This window comes from Enhydra lutris, unplaced genomic scaffold (assembly GCF_002288905.1).
Source record: "Enhydra lutris kenyoni isolate GAN:26980312 unplaced genomic scaffold, ASM228890v2 scaffoldscaffold12, whole genome shotgun sequence".
In the NCBI taxonomy this organism is placed as follows: domain Eukaryota; kingdom Metazoa; phylum Chordata; class Mammalia; order Carnivora; family Mustelidae; genus Enhydra; species Enhydra lutris.
The window spans coordinates 64418974-64440882 of record NW_019154096.1 but is presented as its reverse complement, the minus strand read 5'-3'; the positions used below and the strand labels follow the sequence as shown (position 1 = coordinate 64440882).

Sequence of the window (21909 nt, the reverse complement as noted above, 5' to 3'; positions counted from 1 at the left end):
CCTGATAATTCCATCCTCTCTCAAACTCACAACTATATCAGAATTTCACAAATATTCTCTTAAAGTGTTAAAAAACCTAAGTGTTTAGAGAAACGATTTTTCTTTTCTTTTTTTTTTTTTTTTAAAGATTTTATTTATTTATTTGATAGACAGAGATCACAAGTAGTCAGAGAGGCAGACAGAGAGAGAGGGGGAAGCAGGCTCCCTGCTGAGCAGAGAGCCCGATGTGGGGCTTGATCCCAGGACCCTGGGATCATGACCTGAGCTAAAGGCTGAGGCTTTAACCCACTGAGCCACCCAGGCACCCCGAGAAACGATTTTTCTAAGGTAGTCCCCTTCAAGTTGCATTTAATTCCATATCTGTTTAAACTAGTTGTACGATTACATAATTTATTTATATAGCAACCAATTCACTAAGAATGCAAATGGAAAGCTCTTTTTATGAAAACAAAATTGAATACTTTGGAAAGACTTAATAAAAGCAAGTAGCCAAGTCAAATTGTTAAACTAAGCGTGGAAAGACAATTGAAAGAGTAAGTTAAAAACGCTGCAGCCCTCAGACTTCCTTCCAAGTGTTTCAAAGTTCTCATTCCACTTTAAGGAAACCCAAACAGTTGATATGGAGTGGTACAAGACTGTCAGAGGCTACATGACGGCTTTGGTCCTACATCAAAAGATTGCCTTAAAAATGTACATTTGTGGGGCGCCTGGGTCGCTCAGTGGGTTAAAGCCTCTGCCTTTGGCTCAGGTCATGATCTCTGGGTCCTGGGATCGAGCCCCACATCAGAATCTCTGCTCGGCAGGGAGACTGCTTCCTCCTCTCTCTCTGCCTGCCACTCTACCTACTTGTGATCTCTGTCAAATAAATAAATAAAATATTTTTTTAAAATGTTCATTTGTAATTCTTAGAAGAAAGTATTTTTACTTTTATGATTCTCAGATTTAAAAGATTTTTTTCCCAATATGGACCAATTATAGTCAATCACATCAGTAATGGATTCTACTTCATTTACTTCTTTTATTTCCACAGAGGATTCAGGTAGTGTACAAAGAAATACCAATAAATTTAAAATAAAAAATTGAAGCAGTCAGTAAATAGGGTAGAAAAGAGATGCAGCTATACTCATAGCAAAAAATGAATGCCGGGGTTCCTGGGTGGCTCAGTGGGTTAAGCCTCTGCCTTCGCTCAGGTCATGATCTCAGCTTCCTGGGATCGAGCCCTGCATCAGGCTCTCTGCTCAGCGGAGAGCCTGCCTCCCCCCGCCACCCCACCACCTGCCTCTCTGCCTACTTGTGATCTCCGTCAAATAAACAAATAAAATCTTAAAAATAAAACAAGAATGCCATGTTTCCATTACACTTTACTAACGATAACTTGTCTCCCTGTTTTCTAGCAATCAGTACAACAAAGCAAATAAAATCAGTTATGATATTCAAATTATCAAGAGCTTAAATCAAACTTAATACTTAGGAAAAAAGTATTCTATAATATAGGATCAGAAAAAAATTTCTCTAGTAGAGAAATTTATTTATAAGGTAATGATTGAACTACCAACAAACCCCTACAGTAAAAATCATAACGTGTCCCAAAGGACTCTATTTTGATGAAATACGTACTATCAAACACATATACACACATACAGATATATATGTGTTGATACATTTTTTAATGAATGACATGATGCCAAAATACTATTTAGTAAAAACAACTGTAAGAACAAATACCACCTTCTCCATACTCTGACAATATACACTAATCCAGGACTAGATTTTAGAGTATTTGAGAGCAGTGGCTCTGAAAATGCTTTCGGGTAATGTACAACTTTGAAATTCCAATGAAAAACTGACCAATTCCCTCAAATCTTTCTTTTTAAGACTTTATTTATTTATTTGACACTGAGAGAAGGAACACAAGCAGGCGGAGAGGGAGAAGCAGGCTTGCCACAGAGCAGGGAGCCTGATGAGGGGCTTGATCCCAGGATCCTGGGATCCTCACCTGAGTCGAAGGCAGACCCTTCACTGACTGAGCCACCCAGGTGCACTCTGCCCCCCTGCAAATCTTATACAGAATTTCTGAGAAGTTTAAGTACCTCAAAAAAGCCTAACCAGGAATGCCTGGGGTATACGACTGAAGGTTAAAAACTCTTCTACTAGAGCAGTCATTGTGATTACAGGTCCTTCATATAGTGCTTGAAAACCATTTTCTCTTAATACTTTGAAAGGTGTTAAGCTTGAGTGCATTCAAGATTATGTACCTGGAGTGAAGCTATTCTAAGTCATAAGTGAAATATAGAGCCATATGCTCTTAATGATCTGTTAAGCTAAGGCAGGACTCACTTCCCTTATCGAGAACTTGAGCTTAATAAAGACGGCAGTCTCAGCACATTACTCCAGTTGGAAGCTGGGAGGGTACTTGTCTCTACAGCCAAGATTTCCCTTAGAAAACAATTTGGGTGCATTCTCAATAGGAAATAAACAACCAGAGATTCCACGCTATGAAGTATGAAAATCTTTTAGCCTAGAAAAAATTCTTAAAGAAATCCAACTAAATAAAGTATCCAGTAAAGTATATCCTGTTTTTAAGCAATGCAAATTGATTTATGTGGCACACAGAATTAACTAGTTTTAATTCTTCACTCCTCGGTTGTAGTACTGTACATCCATACCCTTACCATGTCCTCACTGCAGGCAAAGTGCATGTCCCTGCTCCATGACTTTGAGCTTACTCGTGTGATATGCTTAGTAACAGTAAGTAAGCAGATACGACATGAGCAAAGGCTTAAAAAGTGTTTCACTGGGTTTACTCTCCTGTGATCCTGCCTTTTGGCAAAAGAATACGCTTCAGACAGCAGCTGGTTCAAGGAGGCTGAGAAACAAACGGGGCAGATCTAGACCCAAGAAACAGCCTGGAACTTAGTCCAGGCTTAGCCTTCATCAGCTGAACCCCAATCCTATATATATATGAGTAAGAAATAAAGCGTGAGGTTTGTATGAGTTTTGGGATGATTTCTTATGAAGTGTTATTGTAGCAATTACTAACAAATACAGTAAATACAAGTTGTAAGTTGCAAAACATAAATATCTTTAACTGAAATGTTATACGCACTATTAGCTTCAAATCCCTGGGGGCTTACATGCTAACCAGAGAAAAATTTTTTTTTCCCATGAGGGAGGGTGACACCATATACCGAAGTAACCATTCTCATCCACTTTGACTATTTTACTGAGAGACAGGTTTCAAACTATTTTTCTGTCTATAAGGTTTATGTTCAAATAGCTCAGTGAATCAAAGGCAAGGAGGCAGGGCTGATAGATAAGTCCTGGTGGGGATAAGAATTTTTAACCCTGAAATATTTAGAATTGAGGGAGCACGGTAACAAAAAGAAGACTGAACTATAGCTGCTTTTACTACTGTTTTAAAATTCTCTGCATATATACCCTTATTGATTGTGCCTTGGGACACTGCTCCCCTCCCTTCCCAACCCTTCTCCCTGTGAGCCACTGAAACAACTCATGCTTATTAGGACACAGAATTCCAAAAATAAAAGTCGCAAAGTAACTTATGCAAATACCCAAGTTGTTATTATTAAGTGCAGTAGTACCAGAAGTTCATTCAATTATTTTATGAATATTAAAAGCTTTATAAAGTTAATCACAATGGAAAAAATTAAGGTCTTTGAATTATAACCAGATTAACATCACAATAGGAAATTATCTCAAATGTAAAGCCACTAAACTAAGCTAGTGCTTATTCACTCTATAAATATAATTCAGATCATACAAACTGTTTAGTCCCAAATTCTATTTTCAATGTATTCTATTAACTTTCTTTATTCATTACTCTGGTTTTACATAATAGGTTACTATCTCAGAATCACTGAGGGCCAATGAAAAATAAGAGTACTAATGCTCCAAGATTATTTTTAGTCAATTAATGCAAGTAATAAAGTTATAAAGATAATGTAAATCTCATCCATTATCAATATCTACATAATTTAGTAAAGTTTTTTTAAATTACCCAAATGGAGCTATTAATATTTCAATGCAAATTTTAATAATATAAAAAAAAACCAGCTATCATTTCTTGATTTCATATTAGAGTAAATAAAAAGGACATTTTTAAATAGCACAGTTCATGAATAATCACTTTAGGTTCTGAAACTACAATCTTTCCAATTTAAAACTATTCAGAACTGTATTAATTGGAAACTGCAGCTCAGACAAAATTTTTTAACGTTAGAGTAATATATAGTCTATCTTGTGTGTAAAATATAATACATGACTCCACAGTCAAGATGGCGGAGAAGTAGCAGGCTGATACTACTTCAGGTAGCGGGAGATCTTCTAGATAGCTTATCTAAAGATTGCAAACACCTACAAATCCAACGGGAGATCGAAGAGAAGAAGAACAGCAATTCTAGAAACAGAAAATCAACCACTTTCTGAAAGCATATTTTCCTGGGGTTGTTGCCACCCTTTTAGTATTTTACTTGCTCCTTCATATACTCTTATCTGGACAAAATGACAAGGCGGAAAAATTCACCACAAAAAAAAGAACAAGAGGCAGTACCAAAGGCTAGGGACCTAATCAATACAGACATTGGTAATATGTCAGATCTAGAGTTCAGAATGACGATTCTCAAGGTTCTAGCCGGGCTCGAAAAAGGCATGATAGATAATAGAGAAACCCTCTCCAGAAAGATAAAAGCCCTTTCTGGAGAAATAAAAGAACTAAAATCTAACCAAGTTGAAATCAAAAAAGCTATTAATGAGGTGCAATCAAAAATGGAGGCTCTCACTGCTAGGATAAATGAGGCAGAAGAAAGAATTAGCGATATAGAAGACCAAATGACAGAGAATAAAGAAGCTGAGCAAAAGAGGGACAAACAGCTACTGGACCACGAGGGGAGAATTCGAGAGGTAAGTGACACCATAGATGAAACAACATTAGAATAATTGGGATTCCAGAAGAAGAGGAAACAGAGAGGGGAGCAGAAGGTATATTGGAGAGAATTATTGGAGAGAATTTCCCCAATATGGCAAAGGGAACAAGCATCAAAATCCAGGAGGTTCAGAGACCGCCCCCCCCCCTCAAAATCAATAAGAATAGGTCCACACCCCGTCACCTAATAGTAAAATTTACAAGTCTTAGTGACAAAGAAAAGATCCTGAAAGCAGCCCGGGAAAAGAAGTCTGTAACGTACAATGGTAAAAATATTAGATTGGCAGCAGACTTATCCACAGAGACCTGGCAGGCCAGAAAGAGCTGGCATGATATATTCAGAGTACTAAACGAGAAAAACATGCAGCCAAGAATACTATATCCAGCTAGGCTATCATTGAAAATAGAAGGAGAGATTAAAAGCTTCCAGGACAAACAAAAACTGAAAGAATTTGCAAACACCAAACCAGCTCTACAGGAAATATTGAAAGGGGTCCTCTAAGCAAAGAGAGACCCTAAAACTAGTAGATCAGAAAGGAACAGAAACAATATACAATAACAGTCACCTTACAGGCAATACAATGGCACTAAATTCATTATCTCTCAATAGTTACCCTGAATGTTAATGGGCTAAATGCCCCAATCAAAAGACACAGGGTAGGGACGCCTGGGTGGCTCAGTTGGTTGAGCAGCTGCCTTCGGCTCAGGTCATGGTCCCAGTGTCCTGGGATCGAGTCCCATATCGGGCTCCTTGCTCATCAGGGAGCCTGCTTCTCCCTCTGCCTCTGCCTGCCATTCTGTCTGCCTGTGCTTGCTCTCTCTCCCCCCCCCTCTCTCTCTGACAAATAAATAAATAAAATCTAAAAAAAAAAAAAAAAAGACACAGGGTATCAGAATGGATAAAAAAACAAAACCCATCTATATGTTGCCTACAAGAAACTCATTTTAAACCCAAAGACACTTCCAGATTTAAAGTGAGGGGGTGGAAAAGAATTTACCATGCTAATGGACATCAGAAGAAAGCAGGAGTGGCAATCCTTATATCAGATCAATTAGATTTTAAGCCAAAGACTATAATAAGAGATGAGGAACGACACTATATCATCCTCAAAGGATCTGTCCAACAAGAAGATCTAACAATTTTAAATATCTATGCCCCTAACGTGGGAGCAGCCAACTATATAAACCAATTAATAACAAAATCAAAGAAACACAACAACAATAATACAATAATAGTAGGGGACTTTAACACTCCCCTCACTGAAATGGACAGATCATCCAAGCAAAAGATCAACAAGGAAATCAAGGCCTTAAACGACACACTGGACCAGATGGACATCACAGATATATTCAGAACATTTCATCCCAAAGCAACAGAATACACATTCTTCTCTAATGCACATGGAACATTCTCCAGAATAGATCACATCCTCGGTCCTAAATCAGGTTTCAACTGGTATCAAAAGATTGGGATTATTCCCTGCATATTTTCAGACCACAATGCTCTGAAGCTAGAACTCAATCACAAGAGGAAATTTGGAAAGAACCCAAATACATGGAGACTAAACAGCATCCTTCTAAAGAATGAATGGGTCAACCAGGAAATTAAAGAAGAATTGAAAAAATTCATGGAAACAAATGATAATGAAAACACAACGGTTCAAAATCTGTGGGACACAACAATGGCAGTCCTGAGAGGAAAATATATAGCGGTACAAGCCTTTCTCAAGAAACAAGAGAGGTCTCAGGTACACAACCTAACCCTACACCTAAAGGAGCTGGAGAAAGAACAAGAAAGAAACCCTAAACCCAACAGGAGAAGAGAAATCATAAAGATCAGAGCAGAAATCAGTGAAATAGAAACCAAAAAAACAATAGAACAAATCAATGAAACTAGGAGCTGGTTCTTTGAAAGAATTAATAAGATTGATAAACCCCTGGCCAAACTTATCAAAAAGAAAAGAGAAAGGACCCAAATAAATAAAATCATGAATGAAAGAGGAGAGATCACAACTAACACCAAAGAAATACAGACAATTATAAGAACATACTATGAGCAGCTCTACGCCAACAAATTTGACAATCTGGAAGAAATGGATGCATTCCTAGAGACATATAAACTACCACAACTGAACCAGGAAGAAATAGAAAGCCTGAACAGACCCATAACCAGTAAGGAGATTGAAACAGTCATCAAAAATCTCCAAACAAACAAAAGCCCAGGGCCAGACGGCTTCCCTGGGGAATTCTACCAAACATTTAAAGAAGAACTAATTCCTATTCTCCTGAAACTGTTCCAAAAAAATAGAAATGGAAGGAAAACTTCCAAACTCATTTTATGAGGCCAGCATCACCTTGATCCCAAAACCAGACAAGGATCCCATCAAAAGAGAGAACTACAGACCAATATCCTTGATGAACACAGATGCAAAAATTCTCGCCAAAATACTAGCCAATAGGATTCAACAGTACATTAAAAGGATTATTCACCACGACCAAGTGGGATTTATTCCAGGGCTGCAAGGTTGGTTCAACATCCGCAAATCAATCAATGTGATACAACACATTAATAAAAGAAAGAACAAGAACCATATGATACTCTCCATAGATGCTGAAAAAGCATTTGACAAAGTACAGCATCCCTTCCTGATCAAAACTCTTCAAAGTGTAGGGATAGAGGGCACATACCTCAATATTATCAAAGCCATCTATGAAAAACCCACCGCAAATATCATTCTCAATGGAGAAAAACTGAAAGCTTTTCCGCTAAGGTCAGGAACACGGCAGGGATGTCCGTTATCACCACTGCTATTCAACATAGTACTAGAAGTCCTAGCCTCAGCAATCAGACAACAAAAGGAAATTAAAGGCATCCAAATCGGCAAAGAAGTCAAACTATCACTCTTCGCAGATGATATGATACTATATGTGGAAAACCCAAAAGACTCCACTCCAAAACTGCTAGAACTTGTACAGGAATCCAGTAAAGTGTCAGGATATAAAATCAATGCACAGAACTCAGTTGCATTTCTCTACACCAACAACAAGACAGAAGAAAGAGAAATTAAGGAGTCAATCCCATTTACAATTGCACCCAAAACTATAAGATACCTAGGAATAAACCTAACCAAATAGGCTAAGAATCTATACACAGAAAACTATAAAGTACTCATGAAAGAAATTGAGGAAGACACAAAGAAATGGAAAAATGTTCCATGCTCCTGGATTGGAAGAATAAATATTGTGAAAATGTCTATGCTGCCTAAAGCAATCTACACATTTAATGCAATTCCTATCAAAGTACCATCCATTTTTTTCAAAGAAATGGAACAAATAATCCTAAAATTTATATGGAACCAGAAAAGACCTCGAATAGCCAAAGGAATATTGAAAAAGAAAGCCAAAGTTGGTGGCATCACAATTCCGGACTTCAAGCTCTATTACAAAGCTGTCATCATCAAGACAGCATGGTACTGGCACAAAAACAGACACACAGATCAATGGAACAGAATAGAGAGCCCAGAAATAGACCCTCAACTCTATGGTCAACTAATCTTCGACAAAGCAGGAAAGAATGTCCAATGGAAAAAAGACAGCCTCTTCAATAAATGGTGTTGGGAAAATTGGACAGCCACATGCAGAAAAATGAAATTGGATCATTTCCTTACACCACACACGAAAATAGACTCAAAATGGATGAAGGACCTCAATGTGAGAAAGGAATCCATCAAAATCCTTGAAGAGAACACAGGCAGCAACCTCTTCGACCTCAGCCGCAGCAACATCTTCCTAGGAACATCGCCAAAGGCAATGGAAGCAAGGGCAAAAATGAACTATTGGGATTTTATCAAGATCAAAAGCTTTTGCACAGCAAAGGAAACAGTTAACAAAAGCAAAAGACAACTGACAGAATGGGAGAAGATATCTGCAAATGACATATCAGATAAAGGGCTAGTGTCCAAAATCTATAAAGAACTTAGCAAACTCAACACCCAAAGAACAAATAATCCAATCAAGAAATGGGCAGAGGACATGAACAGACATTTCTGCAAAGAAGACATCCAGATGGCCAACAGACACATGAAAAAGTGCTCCATATCACTCGGCATCAGGGAAATACAAATCAAAACCACAATGAGATAGCACCTCACACCAGTCAGAATGGCTAAAATTAACAAGTCAGGAAATGACAGATGCTGGCGAGGATGCGGAGAAAGGGGAACCCTCCTACATTGTTGGTGGGAATGCAAGCTGGTGCAACCACTCTGGAAAACAGCATGGAGGTTCCTCAAAATGTTGAAAATAGAACTACCCTATGACTCAGCAATTGCACTGCTGGGTATTTACCCTAAAGATACAAACGTAGTGATCCGAAGGGGCACGTGCACCCGAATGTTTATAGCAGCAATGTCTACAATAGCCAAACTATGGAAAGAACCTAGATGTCCATCAACAGACGAATGGATAAAGAAGATGTGGTATATATACACAATGGAATACTATGCAGCCATCAAAAGAAATGAAATCTTGCCATTTGCGACGACATGGATGGAACTGGAGGGTATCATGCTTAGCGAAATAAGTCAATCAGAGAAAGACAACTATCATATGATCTCCCTGATATGAGGGAGAGGAGATGCAACATGGGGGGTTAAGGGGGTAGGAGAAGAGTAAATGAAACAAGATGGGATTGGGAGGGAGACAAACCATAAGTGACTCTCAATCTCACAAAACAAACTGAGGGTTGATGGGGGGAGGGGTGTTGGGAAGGGGGTGGGGTTATGGACATTGGGGAGGGTATGTGCTATGGTGAGTGCTGTGAAGTGTGTAAACCTGGCGATTCACAGACCTGTACCCCTGGGGATAAAAATATATGTTTATAAAAAATAAAATAAAAAATAAATAAATGCATGCTATTTCAAGGGGAAAACTAAAAAAAATATAATACATAATGTTATATGTAACAATGTATACTATAAGTTATATTTATTACTGCTGGCTTTATTTTTACACAATAAATCCCACCATAGGCAATAAAAGTATAATACAAGTAGCAATTAGAATTAATCCAAATGAATGTCCCCAGAATATTTTAAGAATATTACATTTGTTAAGCAAAGTTTACTTATATTTAGTATTAAAAGTTTACATACCTGAAGTTCCAAAAACTACATCCCAAGGGGAACTAATGGGCTGTTCTTCTCCTTGAGCTCCGCCTTCTTTATCTGTACCTTGAATTCCAATGCCAGCTACAGTGCTCACCATCTCAGCTTCTAGATCAATCTATAAAAATTAACATGTTTTACGCAATGTATGTCACCTTTGTTTTTTTTTTTTTTTTCCTTTTGGTACACGAAGATTTCCAATAGAACATATAGAAAGTTTTTGCAACACAAATATTCCTAAAAAAATAAAAAGCTAAAAAAGGACTAATCAAGAATAGGGGGAGCTTGTTATTCAAATGCACAAAACACAGTCCTTTTCATTTCCCCACCCATCCACTCCCCGCTTTCCTCATCATTGGACTCTACAAGGATTGGTTTTGATGTCATCTTAACTATAAAAGGTGTTGAAGAAAGTGAAATTTGAAATTTCAAAGCAAAATCTAGAAAGATGCATGTTTCTTAAAAGTAAACATATGTATTTCAATTATGCTTGACTAGTAATTGACAAATATAGATCTTAATATGTGCTAGGCACTGATCCAAGAATCATCCATCCATCCATCTATCCTCACAATAACCTATGACTGTGATTTTAATTTTTTTTTATTTTTTATAAACATATAATGTATTTTTATCCCCAGGTATGACTGTGATTTTGATTAATATTAAGGAAACTGATGCACAGATCATAAAGGCAAGACAAAGATCTGGGATTTAAACCCAGTTAGTTCTAGCTCTATTACATTACACGGCCTCCACTTTATAAACCGGAAAAATGAAGTCTACCGTAAAAAGGCACTTCGGTTTAATCTCCTAAAATCCTTCCACCCACATTTACCATGAAAATTATCAAACACAAAAGTCGAAAGAATTTTGCAGCAAAGATCCATATACCCACTACCTCCTATCAACACTTCATTTACTTGCTTTTCACGTATCTTACTGAGCTATCTATCCATGTACACTTTAAGATGCATTTCAAAGTACACCATAAACATCAGTACACTGGCCCTAAATATCTCAACAGGCTTATAATTAACAAGAATTCTGTATTTTTTCAGTTCCCTTTTTTTTGGAGCCGAGACTTACAAGGAAATGCACATATCTTAAGTGTACCATTCAATGAATTCTCATAAATGCATCGTAGCCTCAACTTACATAAAGATACTGAATGTTATCTTCACTCCAGTAAGTCCCTGCAAGCCTCCTTCCAATCTCTCCTACCCCCAAAGGCAAATAGTACTGTTTTTCCATCATAGGTCAGTCAGCTGTAGCTCTTCCAGGACTTGAGATAAACGGAATCAAACAGTACGGACTCTTGTGTAGTAGGTGTCTTTCACTTAGCAGGTTTTTGAGATTTATTCGTATATATGTAGTTTGTTCCTTTTTACTGCTGAACAGTATTCCATGATAGGAATATACCACAGCTTATTTACTTATTTTCCTACTGATGGATACCTGGACTATCCTTCAAATAGAGCTGCTCTCAATATTCTTGTTTAAGTCTTTTGGTGAAGGTATCTTTTAACTTCTCTTTTGTACATATCCAGGACTGTCACTGCCGTGTTATAGGATTAGTTTGATTTAAAAAACAAAAACAAAAACAAAAAAACTGCCTGAAGAGTGGTCTATAAATGATAAATACATTTCTGTATTCCCTCCAATGTATACAAGTTCCAATTACTCCACATCCTTGCCTTGCAAACCTATGGCTTAGTCAGTCGTTCTTTCTTTCTTTCTTTTTTTGTCAGTCTTTTTAATTTTAACCATTATAGTGGATGTATTTCATTATGGTTTCACTTTGCGTTTCCTTTTTAACCCATGATGTTCATTACTTTATGGATTTGTGGTCATTCTTACATCTTTTTAAAGAGGTCTGTTCATATCCTTGCCCATTTTTTATCTGTAGGAAACTTTATATTTCATGGATCTTAGTCCCTTTGGATACGTTTTGTAAATTTTTGTGACTAATTTCTGACAGCCTGTAGCTTGTCTTCATTGTCTTAACAGTAAATTTTGGTAAGTTTTAAATTTTGATAAATTCAAATTTATCTTTTTTATGACTGTTTGTGTTCTATCTTTGAGAAACCTTGCCTATCTGCAAGTCACAAAGATTCTCATGTTTTCTTCTAAAAACTTCATGGCTTTAACATTTACATTTAGGTCTGTGATGCATACCGAATAGATGTTTGTAATATGATGTGTGAGATAGGGGTCATGTGTCTTTTTTTCCCCCCAAATGAGTATCTAGTTGTTCAAGCACAATAGGTAGAAATGACTTTCCTTTCTCCCTTATTACTTCGATGCTTTTTGAAAAATATGAGGTTACTTCTAGAAATGCCATTCTTTTTTATTGAAATACACATCTATCCTTATAAAAGTATCACACTGTCTTGACTTAGTATAATATTACACTAAGTCTTTAAATCACATGGTGTATCTTTTAACTTTATTTTCCCAAGATTGTTATAGATACAATAAATCCTTTGTTTTCAAACCTCCATGTAAAAATATTGGAATCCACTTGTCATTATCTTTAAAACAAAAGAAAACAAAAAAGCCTGATGGAATTTTTATTTCAGATTGCATTAAATCTACAGGTCAATTTGGAGAGACTAGATATCTTAATCTTGAGCCTTCCAATCCAATCATTGGATTAATTTTTCTCAGCAATGTTAAATTTATTTTGTGTTTTATTACTATAAAATTTTAAAATTCCTGTATTTTGTTAACTTATTCTCTGTATTTTCTATTACTGTAAATAAAATTATAAAATTCTAACCTATTACTAGTATATAAAAATACTGTTGATCTTTTTATACTGATCAGCAACCTTCCTAAATTGACTTATTCAAGCAGTTTTTCTCATAGATTTCTTAGAATTTTCTACGTAGCTGATAAGCAATTACCAAATAAAGACAGTTCTTCTTTTTCAGCCTGTATGCCTTTTCTCTTTCTTGCCTTATTACAATGGCTAGTACTTCCAGTATAATTTTTAACAGGTGTGGTGAGAATGGGGATCCTTGCCTTGTTACCAATCTTGGAGGAAAGGCATTCAATAATTTGCATTAAGCATAGCTCTAAGATTCTTGTAGATGCCCTTTATCATACTGAAGATGTTCATTTCATGTTTACTAATTTTATCATAAATAGAAAAACATTTAAAAACATTTAATAGCTAATCTAGCAAAGCAATCGTATGGTTATTATCTTTTATCCTGTTACTATGGTGAATTACATTGAATTAAGCAGTATCCTCCTGCATTATTTTTAGTGGCCATTCTTTAATCTCCTGAAAATGTAAAGAATATTCATCAATGTAACCTTATTTATATTTTTACTGAACCTAATCTGCAAAAATACAATAGGCATCTAGGGATGGGTCCTTGAAATACATCTTGACTTAAGAAATATATTTAAGACTTGGGGCACCTGAGTGGCTCAGTAGGTTAAGCGTCTGCCTTCAGCTCAGGTCATGATCCTGGAGTCCTGGGATCAAGCCCACATTGGGCTCCCTGCTCAGCAGGGAGTTTGCCTCTCCCTCTGCGTGCTGCTCCTTGTGCTTGTGCTCTCTCTCTCTCTCACTCTCATTCTATCTCAAATAAATAAATACAATTTTAAAAAGAGAGGGATGTATCAAAGACTTGTTATAATAATTCCTCTTGCAAAAGCCACAGGTCCAGGTGATGTTAAGAGGAGTTTTAATGAATATTCAAAAACTATTAATTCTAATGTTAGACAAATTATTAAAAAAAAAAAGAAAAAGAGCAAAAATTAATTAGCTCATTTGATGAAGCTGGTGTGACCTTGATTCCAAAATCAGGTGAGAACAGTATAAGAAAATACAGAGCCATTTAATTTATGAACATGAATTTTTAAAATATTTAATTTGGGATAATCAAATCCAACTTGACTTTTTAAAAAAAAATCATGATTAAGCAAGATTTATCACAAGAATAAAAAGGTGACTGAACATCAAAAATCTATTAACTCATTATATCAAGACATCAAGGGCAAAAAATTATTTCAATAAATGTAGAAAATGCATTTCACAAAATTATAAAATAATTCTTAGTAACCAGGAATAGAAAGTTTAGCCTCATGAATAATTTTATTTCCCAAAGTTATAAAAAAATATTAAACTTCTGGAGAAAATTTACTCCCTTTAAGATTATGAGCATGACAAGACATATACTATTACTGCCAATGTTTAAAGGCATTTGAGGTTTTTGCCAACAATAAGATATATAAAAATAAGAAGAGAAAAGATAAAACTCCCATTTGTTTTTCCAGACAATGTAATTATTTATATGAGAAACAAACAGGACTTTACAGGAATGGATAGGCTAATCCTAAAATTCACATGGAATTGAAAGGGACTCAGAACAGTCACAACGATGCTGAAAAAGAAGAAAATGGGAGGACTCCTACTTCCTGATTTAAAAACTTATTAAAAGTTACTGTGATACAGGCATAAGAACAGATATATATGTCAGTGGAATAGACTTGAAAGTCCAGAAATAAACCCATGCAGGTATGAGTAATTATTTTCTAAAGGTTGCCATGACTACTCAATGGATAAAAAAAATTTCACAAAATTATATGTTTTGTGGGGAAAATGGAGATAAAAGTCTCTTTAATACACGATTCTGGGAAACTGGATATCCACATTCAAAAGAATTAAGTTGGACCCCTACCTCACATCATATAAAAAAAATAAATTCAAAATGGAGCAAAGACTGAACTCAAGGGGCCATTAACTATCAAACTCTCAGAAGAAAACACAGGAGTAAATCTTCATGATCTTGCATTTGGCAATGTAATCTTACATAGGACACCAAAAGCATAAGCAATGAAAGAAAAACATTGGGAATCATCAAAATTTAAAACTCTTAACATCAAAAGATATGATTAAGAAAGTGAAAAAAACAACCCACCAATGTGGATTGTGAGATAGTGTCTGAAAAATCACATATCCCATAGGGATTTGTATCTAGAATATACAGAGAACTCTTACAAGTCAATTAGAAGAAATGCAACCAGGTTAAAAAACAGGTAAAGAATCCGAACAGACACTTCTCAAAAGAAGACATACAAGAGCTCCATAAGGATGGGAACAGATGCTTGACTTCTTTACTCATTAGGGAAATTATTAACAAAACCACAGAGGCCAAATCATACCTAGTAAGAGGGCTAGAACTTAAAAAATGGAAAATAACAAATAATGGTGAAGATATGGAAAAAATGGAACCCACAAATATTGCAGGTAGAAATGTAAAATGGTACCACCACTGTGGAAAAGTTCAGCAGTTTCTTAAGAAGTTAAACATAAAATATAAAACATATAATTCAACAATTCCTTTACTTAGGTATCTACCCAGGAGAAATGAAAATATGTGTTTACATAAAACTTATACATGAATTCTTAACAACCAAAAATTGGAAACACACTAAATGTCCATCAACTGGTGGAAAAAATACGGTATAGCTATACAATGGAATGCTATTCAGCAATACAAAAGAATAAACTGCTGATAAGCTACATCACAGATGAACTTCAAAAACATTGCTTAGAATAAATGACACAAAAGGCCATGTATTATATGATTCTATTTCTATGATATGTTCAAAAGAGGCAAATTTATAGACAGAAAATAGATTAGGACTGGGCCTAAAAACAGGGATTAACTGTAATTGGGCATGAGGGTTCTTATGGGGGACTGAAAATGTTCTAAAACCAACTTACAGTTATGGCTGTACAACTTATGTACATTTCCTAAAAATTCTCGGATTGTATACCTGAAATGAGTGCTATAGAAAATACATCACAATAAAGTTGTTAGAAAAACACACGCAAACATTACATCTTACAAGGTCATATACAAATAGAAAGATGTGAATTAAACATGCCAGAATGACTGGCTACAGGTCTGTTTATGTAGGGGAACAGCAAGAGTGGGGCTAAGAAGGAATTTATAAATTACTAAAGAAATTATTCTAAACAAAAGTCAGGTCTGCATGAAACAGTGATATTTGTGAAATAAGAACATATATGATCAATCTTCTGCAAATGCGGCCTTAAACAAAAGTAAACTGCAGTCCGTATTTTTATATATTTAAAAAGAGAAGAAATAATAATTCCATCTCACTTTATTTTGCAGACATTAAACTAAGTCATATAATTTAAAAATAAGTTCATGTAGTCTAAATTTTTGTGATTATGCTACTTAAAATGTATTTGAAATGCAGTGAATACTCTAAAACCCATTACATTCTAAAGCAAGAAAAAACCCACAGAATTATAAAAAGTACACTCTGAATATTGTGGGCTAAATATCTATTTTAACACCTTGTTAGATATCCAAGACACCATGCTGAATTATAGAAGCATACATACAACCCTGAAAAGACAATGATAAAGAAACAGTGACCTTTAAGGATTTGATAACAACAGAAAGGCACTTTTTCCCAAAGCAGGAAATGGTGACATACCATAAAATCATTAATCCTACAAAAAGGTCTGCCTAAAAAAGACTTCCGTCAAATAAATTTAGAAATATTGCACATATATCCCCCCACTAACGTATTCACAATATATTAACATATTAAAGTCTCTAAGAACAAAGTCTCCAAGACTTATAAAGAATAAATCTGCTTTAATTAACAAATCCACAAAATCCTTGCCTCAGATGTTTTCAAATTAAGAGGAATACACACTTCAGAAATTATTTCACTAAATAGGTTATTTGCTCAAAAATTCATTCAACAAATATCTATTGAACACCTATAATGGGCCAGCCTCTGTCCCAGGTGCTTAAGATTTCAGCAGTAAAAATAAATTTTGTGACTCATGGAAATTTACCTTAAAGTGGTATACAAGTTCTATACATGTTTTTTCCTATTATATTACATGATAATATTGCCAAATGGCACAAATATCAATACAGAGAAAAAGGAGAAAAGCAAGGAAGTACCTGAAATGTGTTTTGGCAGGATGGGTTAGATGAACTTAATCACTTTCTAAATAGCAACTTAAAGGCCAATGCATTATAGCCAAAATATTCATTAATATGAAATGTTTAAAATAACTAAGTACTTCTACAGTGGGATACTATGCAGTCGTATCATTCACGTGACTAGTATGGAAAACAAATTTGAAAGAACTGCAGAAGATTATTATGTACAGTATGATTTCATTTGTTTAAAAAAGGATTCTCTAGAGACAGCCTTTTAAATATAAATTTATTTGTACAGGAGTAGAAAATTACTGAAAAGACAAATATTTTAACAATGATTAGTTATCTCTAGGGACCCAGAATAGATGGTACAAGCCTTTTTTACCTTTATGTATTAATTCATGTTTAGTACATAAGAATCCTATATAACTTTTATAATGAGGTAAAATGAGGGGTGCCTGGGTGGCTCAGTCGGCTAAGCATCTGCCTTTGGCTCAGGTCATGATCTCTGTACCAGGATCCTGATACAGAGTCCCGCATCGGGCTCCCTGCTCAGCGGGGAAGTCTGTTTCTCCCTTTCCTTCTGCCTCCTCTCCCTGCTCGTGCTCTGTCACTGTTTGTCTGTCTATCTCTTGCCCCCAAATAAATAAATAAAATCTTTTAAAAATAATTTTAAAAAATGAGGTAAAACAAATTTTAAGACTAACTGATAATTATTTCCAGGCAAAGCACTAGAGCTGAAGGGAGGTGGGAATGGTATGATTTTTTTTTCTAGGTTTGAGAAAATTTAACTGAAAAAAGGACATAGCATCACTCTGTAAACAGTGGTTAGGAAAATACGGCGAAATGGGGAGTTTTGGGGTGATTAGGCGCTTTGAAAAAACGGATTAAAAAAAAAACCTGATCGACAAGTTTGTCTTCTGTGACAACTACAGGCTGGCGCGCAGGAAAACAAGCTACCTAAGAATGACACAGAAGCAGTCACCTCTGAAAAAAGTTCCATTCCAAATATCTAATGTAGCACGTAAATGCCATTTTTTCTGAGTAGAAGATTAAAACTTTTCTTAAAATTGAAAATTACCTTTCTTATAAGGTGGTTTTCAGTATCTGCCACGTATATGATATTATTCCTTATGGCTACACCCTGCGGTGAATTAAAAGTTGACTCTGAAAATACTCCATCTTTTCTTCCAGGGTTGGGTCCTAAAAGACAAGATTGCCACAAGACAATTTTTTTCACTTAAAAAGTTATCTCAACCCCCCTCCCCCAAATATTTTTCTTTCCTTTATTTTCTTTTTATTGTATCTATAGGGGAAGACGGATGTTAGCTGAACCTATTGTGGTACTCATCTTACAACATATATAAATCAAACCAAAATAAATAAATAAAATTTGTATTTAAAGCTGGGATTTTAATATAAATAGCATGATACTTTCACCTAAAAACTATTTCTCAAGATATATTTTTCTCAAGATTAAGTTTTGCTAATGACAGGGCTTACTGGATAATGGTTACTATAGTAGCATACATCAGAAAATATATTTTTTAAACTATTTTAATTATCTACTACCTGGACTAGAAAGAATTAAAAATAATTTTAATCTTTTCACATCTAGATGAATGATTTTTTAACAATTTTGGAAGATATACTCCTTTGGCAATACACAGAAAATTATGAACCTTTTCCTTAGAAAACTATATATGCCCATAAGATGTCACAAACAATTTCAAGGGGTTCCTAGATCCTGAGGGCCATTCAAGCATTTCTTAATAGTCTATGTACCCCAGGTTAAGAAACCTGCATATTTACTATTTCACTTTGCCACAAAGTTCTGTAATATCCTATAAACGCTTGGAGAGACAAAGAGTGGTTCTGGTTCTAATGGTTCTAATGGCCTACTTCTCAACTTCTCTAATACATGCAGAGTTTCAAGGGTGGAGAGTACACAACATAAAAACATGTAAGTGTTATTTCTGTGACCAGACAATAAGCCATACAAAGCCTGTAAGTCAGCACTCCCAAACTATGCCTTGCAGAACTCTGCCGTCCTAGATGTTAGTAAGAGAAGTAGTATAACGTAGTGGCCAGGAACATGAACTCGAGCCCACGTGACTTAGTTTAAGCTCAACCTCTTCCTAGCTAATGATCTAAGCAAGTTCTTTATATCTCAATTTCTCTTCTGTAAAATGGAGTAATAATATACCTAACTTATAGCACTGTGAGGACTAAATTAATACAGGTAAAGTGCTCAGAATAATGCCAGGCATATATATGTTTGCTATTATTACTATTATTAATAATACTATTATTGTTGTTAATGGGAATTTCCTGTGGGAAAAAGGGAGAGTATCATGGTCCCTTTAGATTGGAAAATATTGTATGGTATAACCTCTCTTGAATATTCATGAGGTACATAAGCAAAGTAAAAGACTGAGGAGTAGAGGGACACCAACACCAATAAATGTCTCTTAAACACCTAACCAATATTTCCTAATTGTATCTGACCACAGAATTTTAAAAATTATTGTAGATAACTTTCAATTTATCGCAAGTTACTATTATTCCTAAAAACAGGTTTGGAAAAGGTAGCTTACTGCTGGTTTTTCTGTTTAACAAAGGAAAATATTTATTTATACCATTCTGAAAATTATACAATTAAAAACCTTTTAACCATTTTAAGCAACAATTCTCGTAACTGCCTGTCATCAACTCAAACATCAAGTTGCTGAAACAAGAGAAACATAAACACTAACATACACTCTAACAAAACAAAAACAAACAATAAGAAATGTGAAAAATTCAAGAGCTAGGGGAACAGTATCTAGGCATCCTAAGAATAGCACCAGGCTTAGGAATGAGACTAGTTTATTTGCATCGGTAATGCAGATAACCCTACTCTATGTATTAATGCTGCATACGTTACCAACGCAGGATTGCAAAGAGATGAATTACTTTTGACTGTTATGTTACTAGATGTCAATTTAACTTGAGTAAGCCGGATTAATAAGAATGTGCTTAACAGGTTTTATTAACTATGTAGATGTCAGTATAAGCCTGTTTTAGATCTAAAACCAGCGTGATAAATTTCAATTTTAATACATTTCCTTGAGCTTTTTCACTGTAAAATATATTATGTATCATAACTAGAAGCAAACTTTACCTCCAATGCTGTACTGAATTTCTCCATTCTTCCAGACGACCAAAATTCTATGATGTCCAGTGTCTGCTATTACTAATCTATTAGAAACATGGTCTACTGTTACTTTGCCAGGAAACAGCAATGGTGAAGGTGGCAAAGAATCTTTATAGAGTTTTACTTCAATTTTATGATCGCGGATCTGTCCCCTGTCTTTGTAATACTTTAACGCCATGGAAGTATATAAAAATAGTTTATCTTTGTGTCCCTCTCCAATCAAAGAAAATAACATATTTCCACGGGGTCCAAGTATGACCAGAGTTGGCCAGCAGGAAACTTCTAGTTCTTGCCAAAGACTGGCATCTGCATCATTAACCACAGGGTGGGTGATGTTGTATCGAAGAACAGCGCTCTTAATGTTATCCAGGACTTTTTCATTTGGAAACTTAGCCGAGTGAACGCCAACAATCAGAAGACCATCTAAATGGGAAAAATTGTAAGTTAAACATCACGAAGCATTGAAGTTTGAATGTCACCATCCACACCTTAGGTTATGGGTCATTAATGAACAGTCCAGAGTTTTTGTTTTTGTCTTTTTTTTAAGGGCAGAACTAAAATAGTGTTTTCAACTGCATTTAAACATGAATAAAAAAATTAACATTTAAATCTGATGACAATCTTGATTACATAAAAATACATACGATCAAAATAATGTGGGTATTTCAGGACTGAACCTCTTTGTGTCCTTTATCTAGACAAATTTTTTAAAAACAATTTTTTTTAAGATTTTATTTATTTATTTGACAGAGAGATCACAAGTAGGCAGAGAGGTGGGCAGAGAGGGTGGGAGAAGCAGGCTCCCTGCTGAGCAGAGAGCCCAATGCGGGGCTTGATCCCAGGACCCTGAGATCATGACCTGAGCCAAAGGCAGAGGCTTAACCCACTGAGCCACCCAGGCGTCCCCAAAACATTAATTTCTTACAAAGATACTAAAATACTGTCATTTTTTCCCCTTTAAAATTCATAGTGGCTATGAGTGCTTTTTGCTAGTATTTATTGTCCTATTATCCTCTTAGGTTTTTCTGGCCTACATACATTACAGATTAACAGAATGAATATAAGATGATTCTATAATATAAGGTCTTTATTTAAAATTACTATTAAATGGGGGCGCCTGGGTGGCTCAGTTGGTTAAGCAAGTGCCTTGGGCTCAGGTCATGATTCTGGAGTCTCAAGATCAGGTCTCACCTCCAGGTCCCTGCTTGGCGGGGAGTCTGCATCTTCCTCTGACCTCTCCCCTCTCATGTTCTCTCTCAAATAAATAAATAAAATCTTTAAAAAAAATACTATTAAATGGTTCTTAAACAAGCCTTAATTGTAGATAGCAGAACTGCTAAAAACTAAGAACAACGTATTTCTTTTACCTAATCAACACAGTGTGTCAAGAAGATGATATAGGAAAAAAAAAAGTAAAAAGCATTTGGCTGGATTCAGAGAAAGAACTCAATACTGACTACCAAGATAACAGACGTAATATTTAAATTACAATTTCCTAACCCACTCATCAAAAACTATGCACATCAGCATGAAGAAAAAATAAAACCACACAAATTACATAACAGAGGTAATATGTAAATTACAATTTCCCAACCTACTCATCAAAAACTATGCACATCAGCATGAAGAAAAAATAAAACCACACAAATT

General features: G+C 35.4%; 1 protein-coding gene across 1 annotated transcript in view; it reads right to left on the bottom strand.

Moving 5' to 3' along the window:
* The window catches only part of LOC111145337 (NHL repeat containing 2), a 62507-nt gene that overhangs the window by 21041 nt on the left and 19557 nt on the right, over nucleotides 1-21909 (bottom strand). The window contains exons 3-5 of the mRNA XM_022500178.1: nucleotides 20227-20682; nucleotides 18145-18266; nucleotides 10096-10225 (exon numbers count right to left, since the gene is read on the bottom strand). Of these exons, the coding sequence (XP_022355886.1) occupies nucleotides 10096-10225; nucleotides 18145-18266; nucleotides 20227-20682 (708 nt within the window). The remainder of the gene's footprint in view (nucleotides 1-10095; nucleotides 10226-18144; nucleotides 18267-20226; nucleotides 20683-21909) is intronic.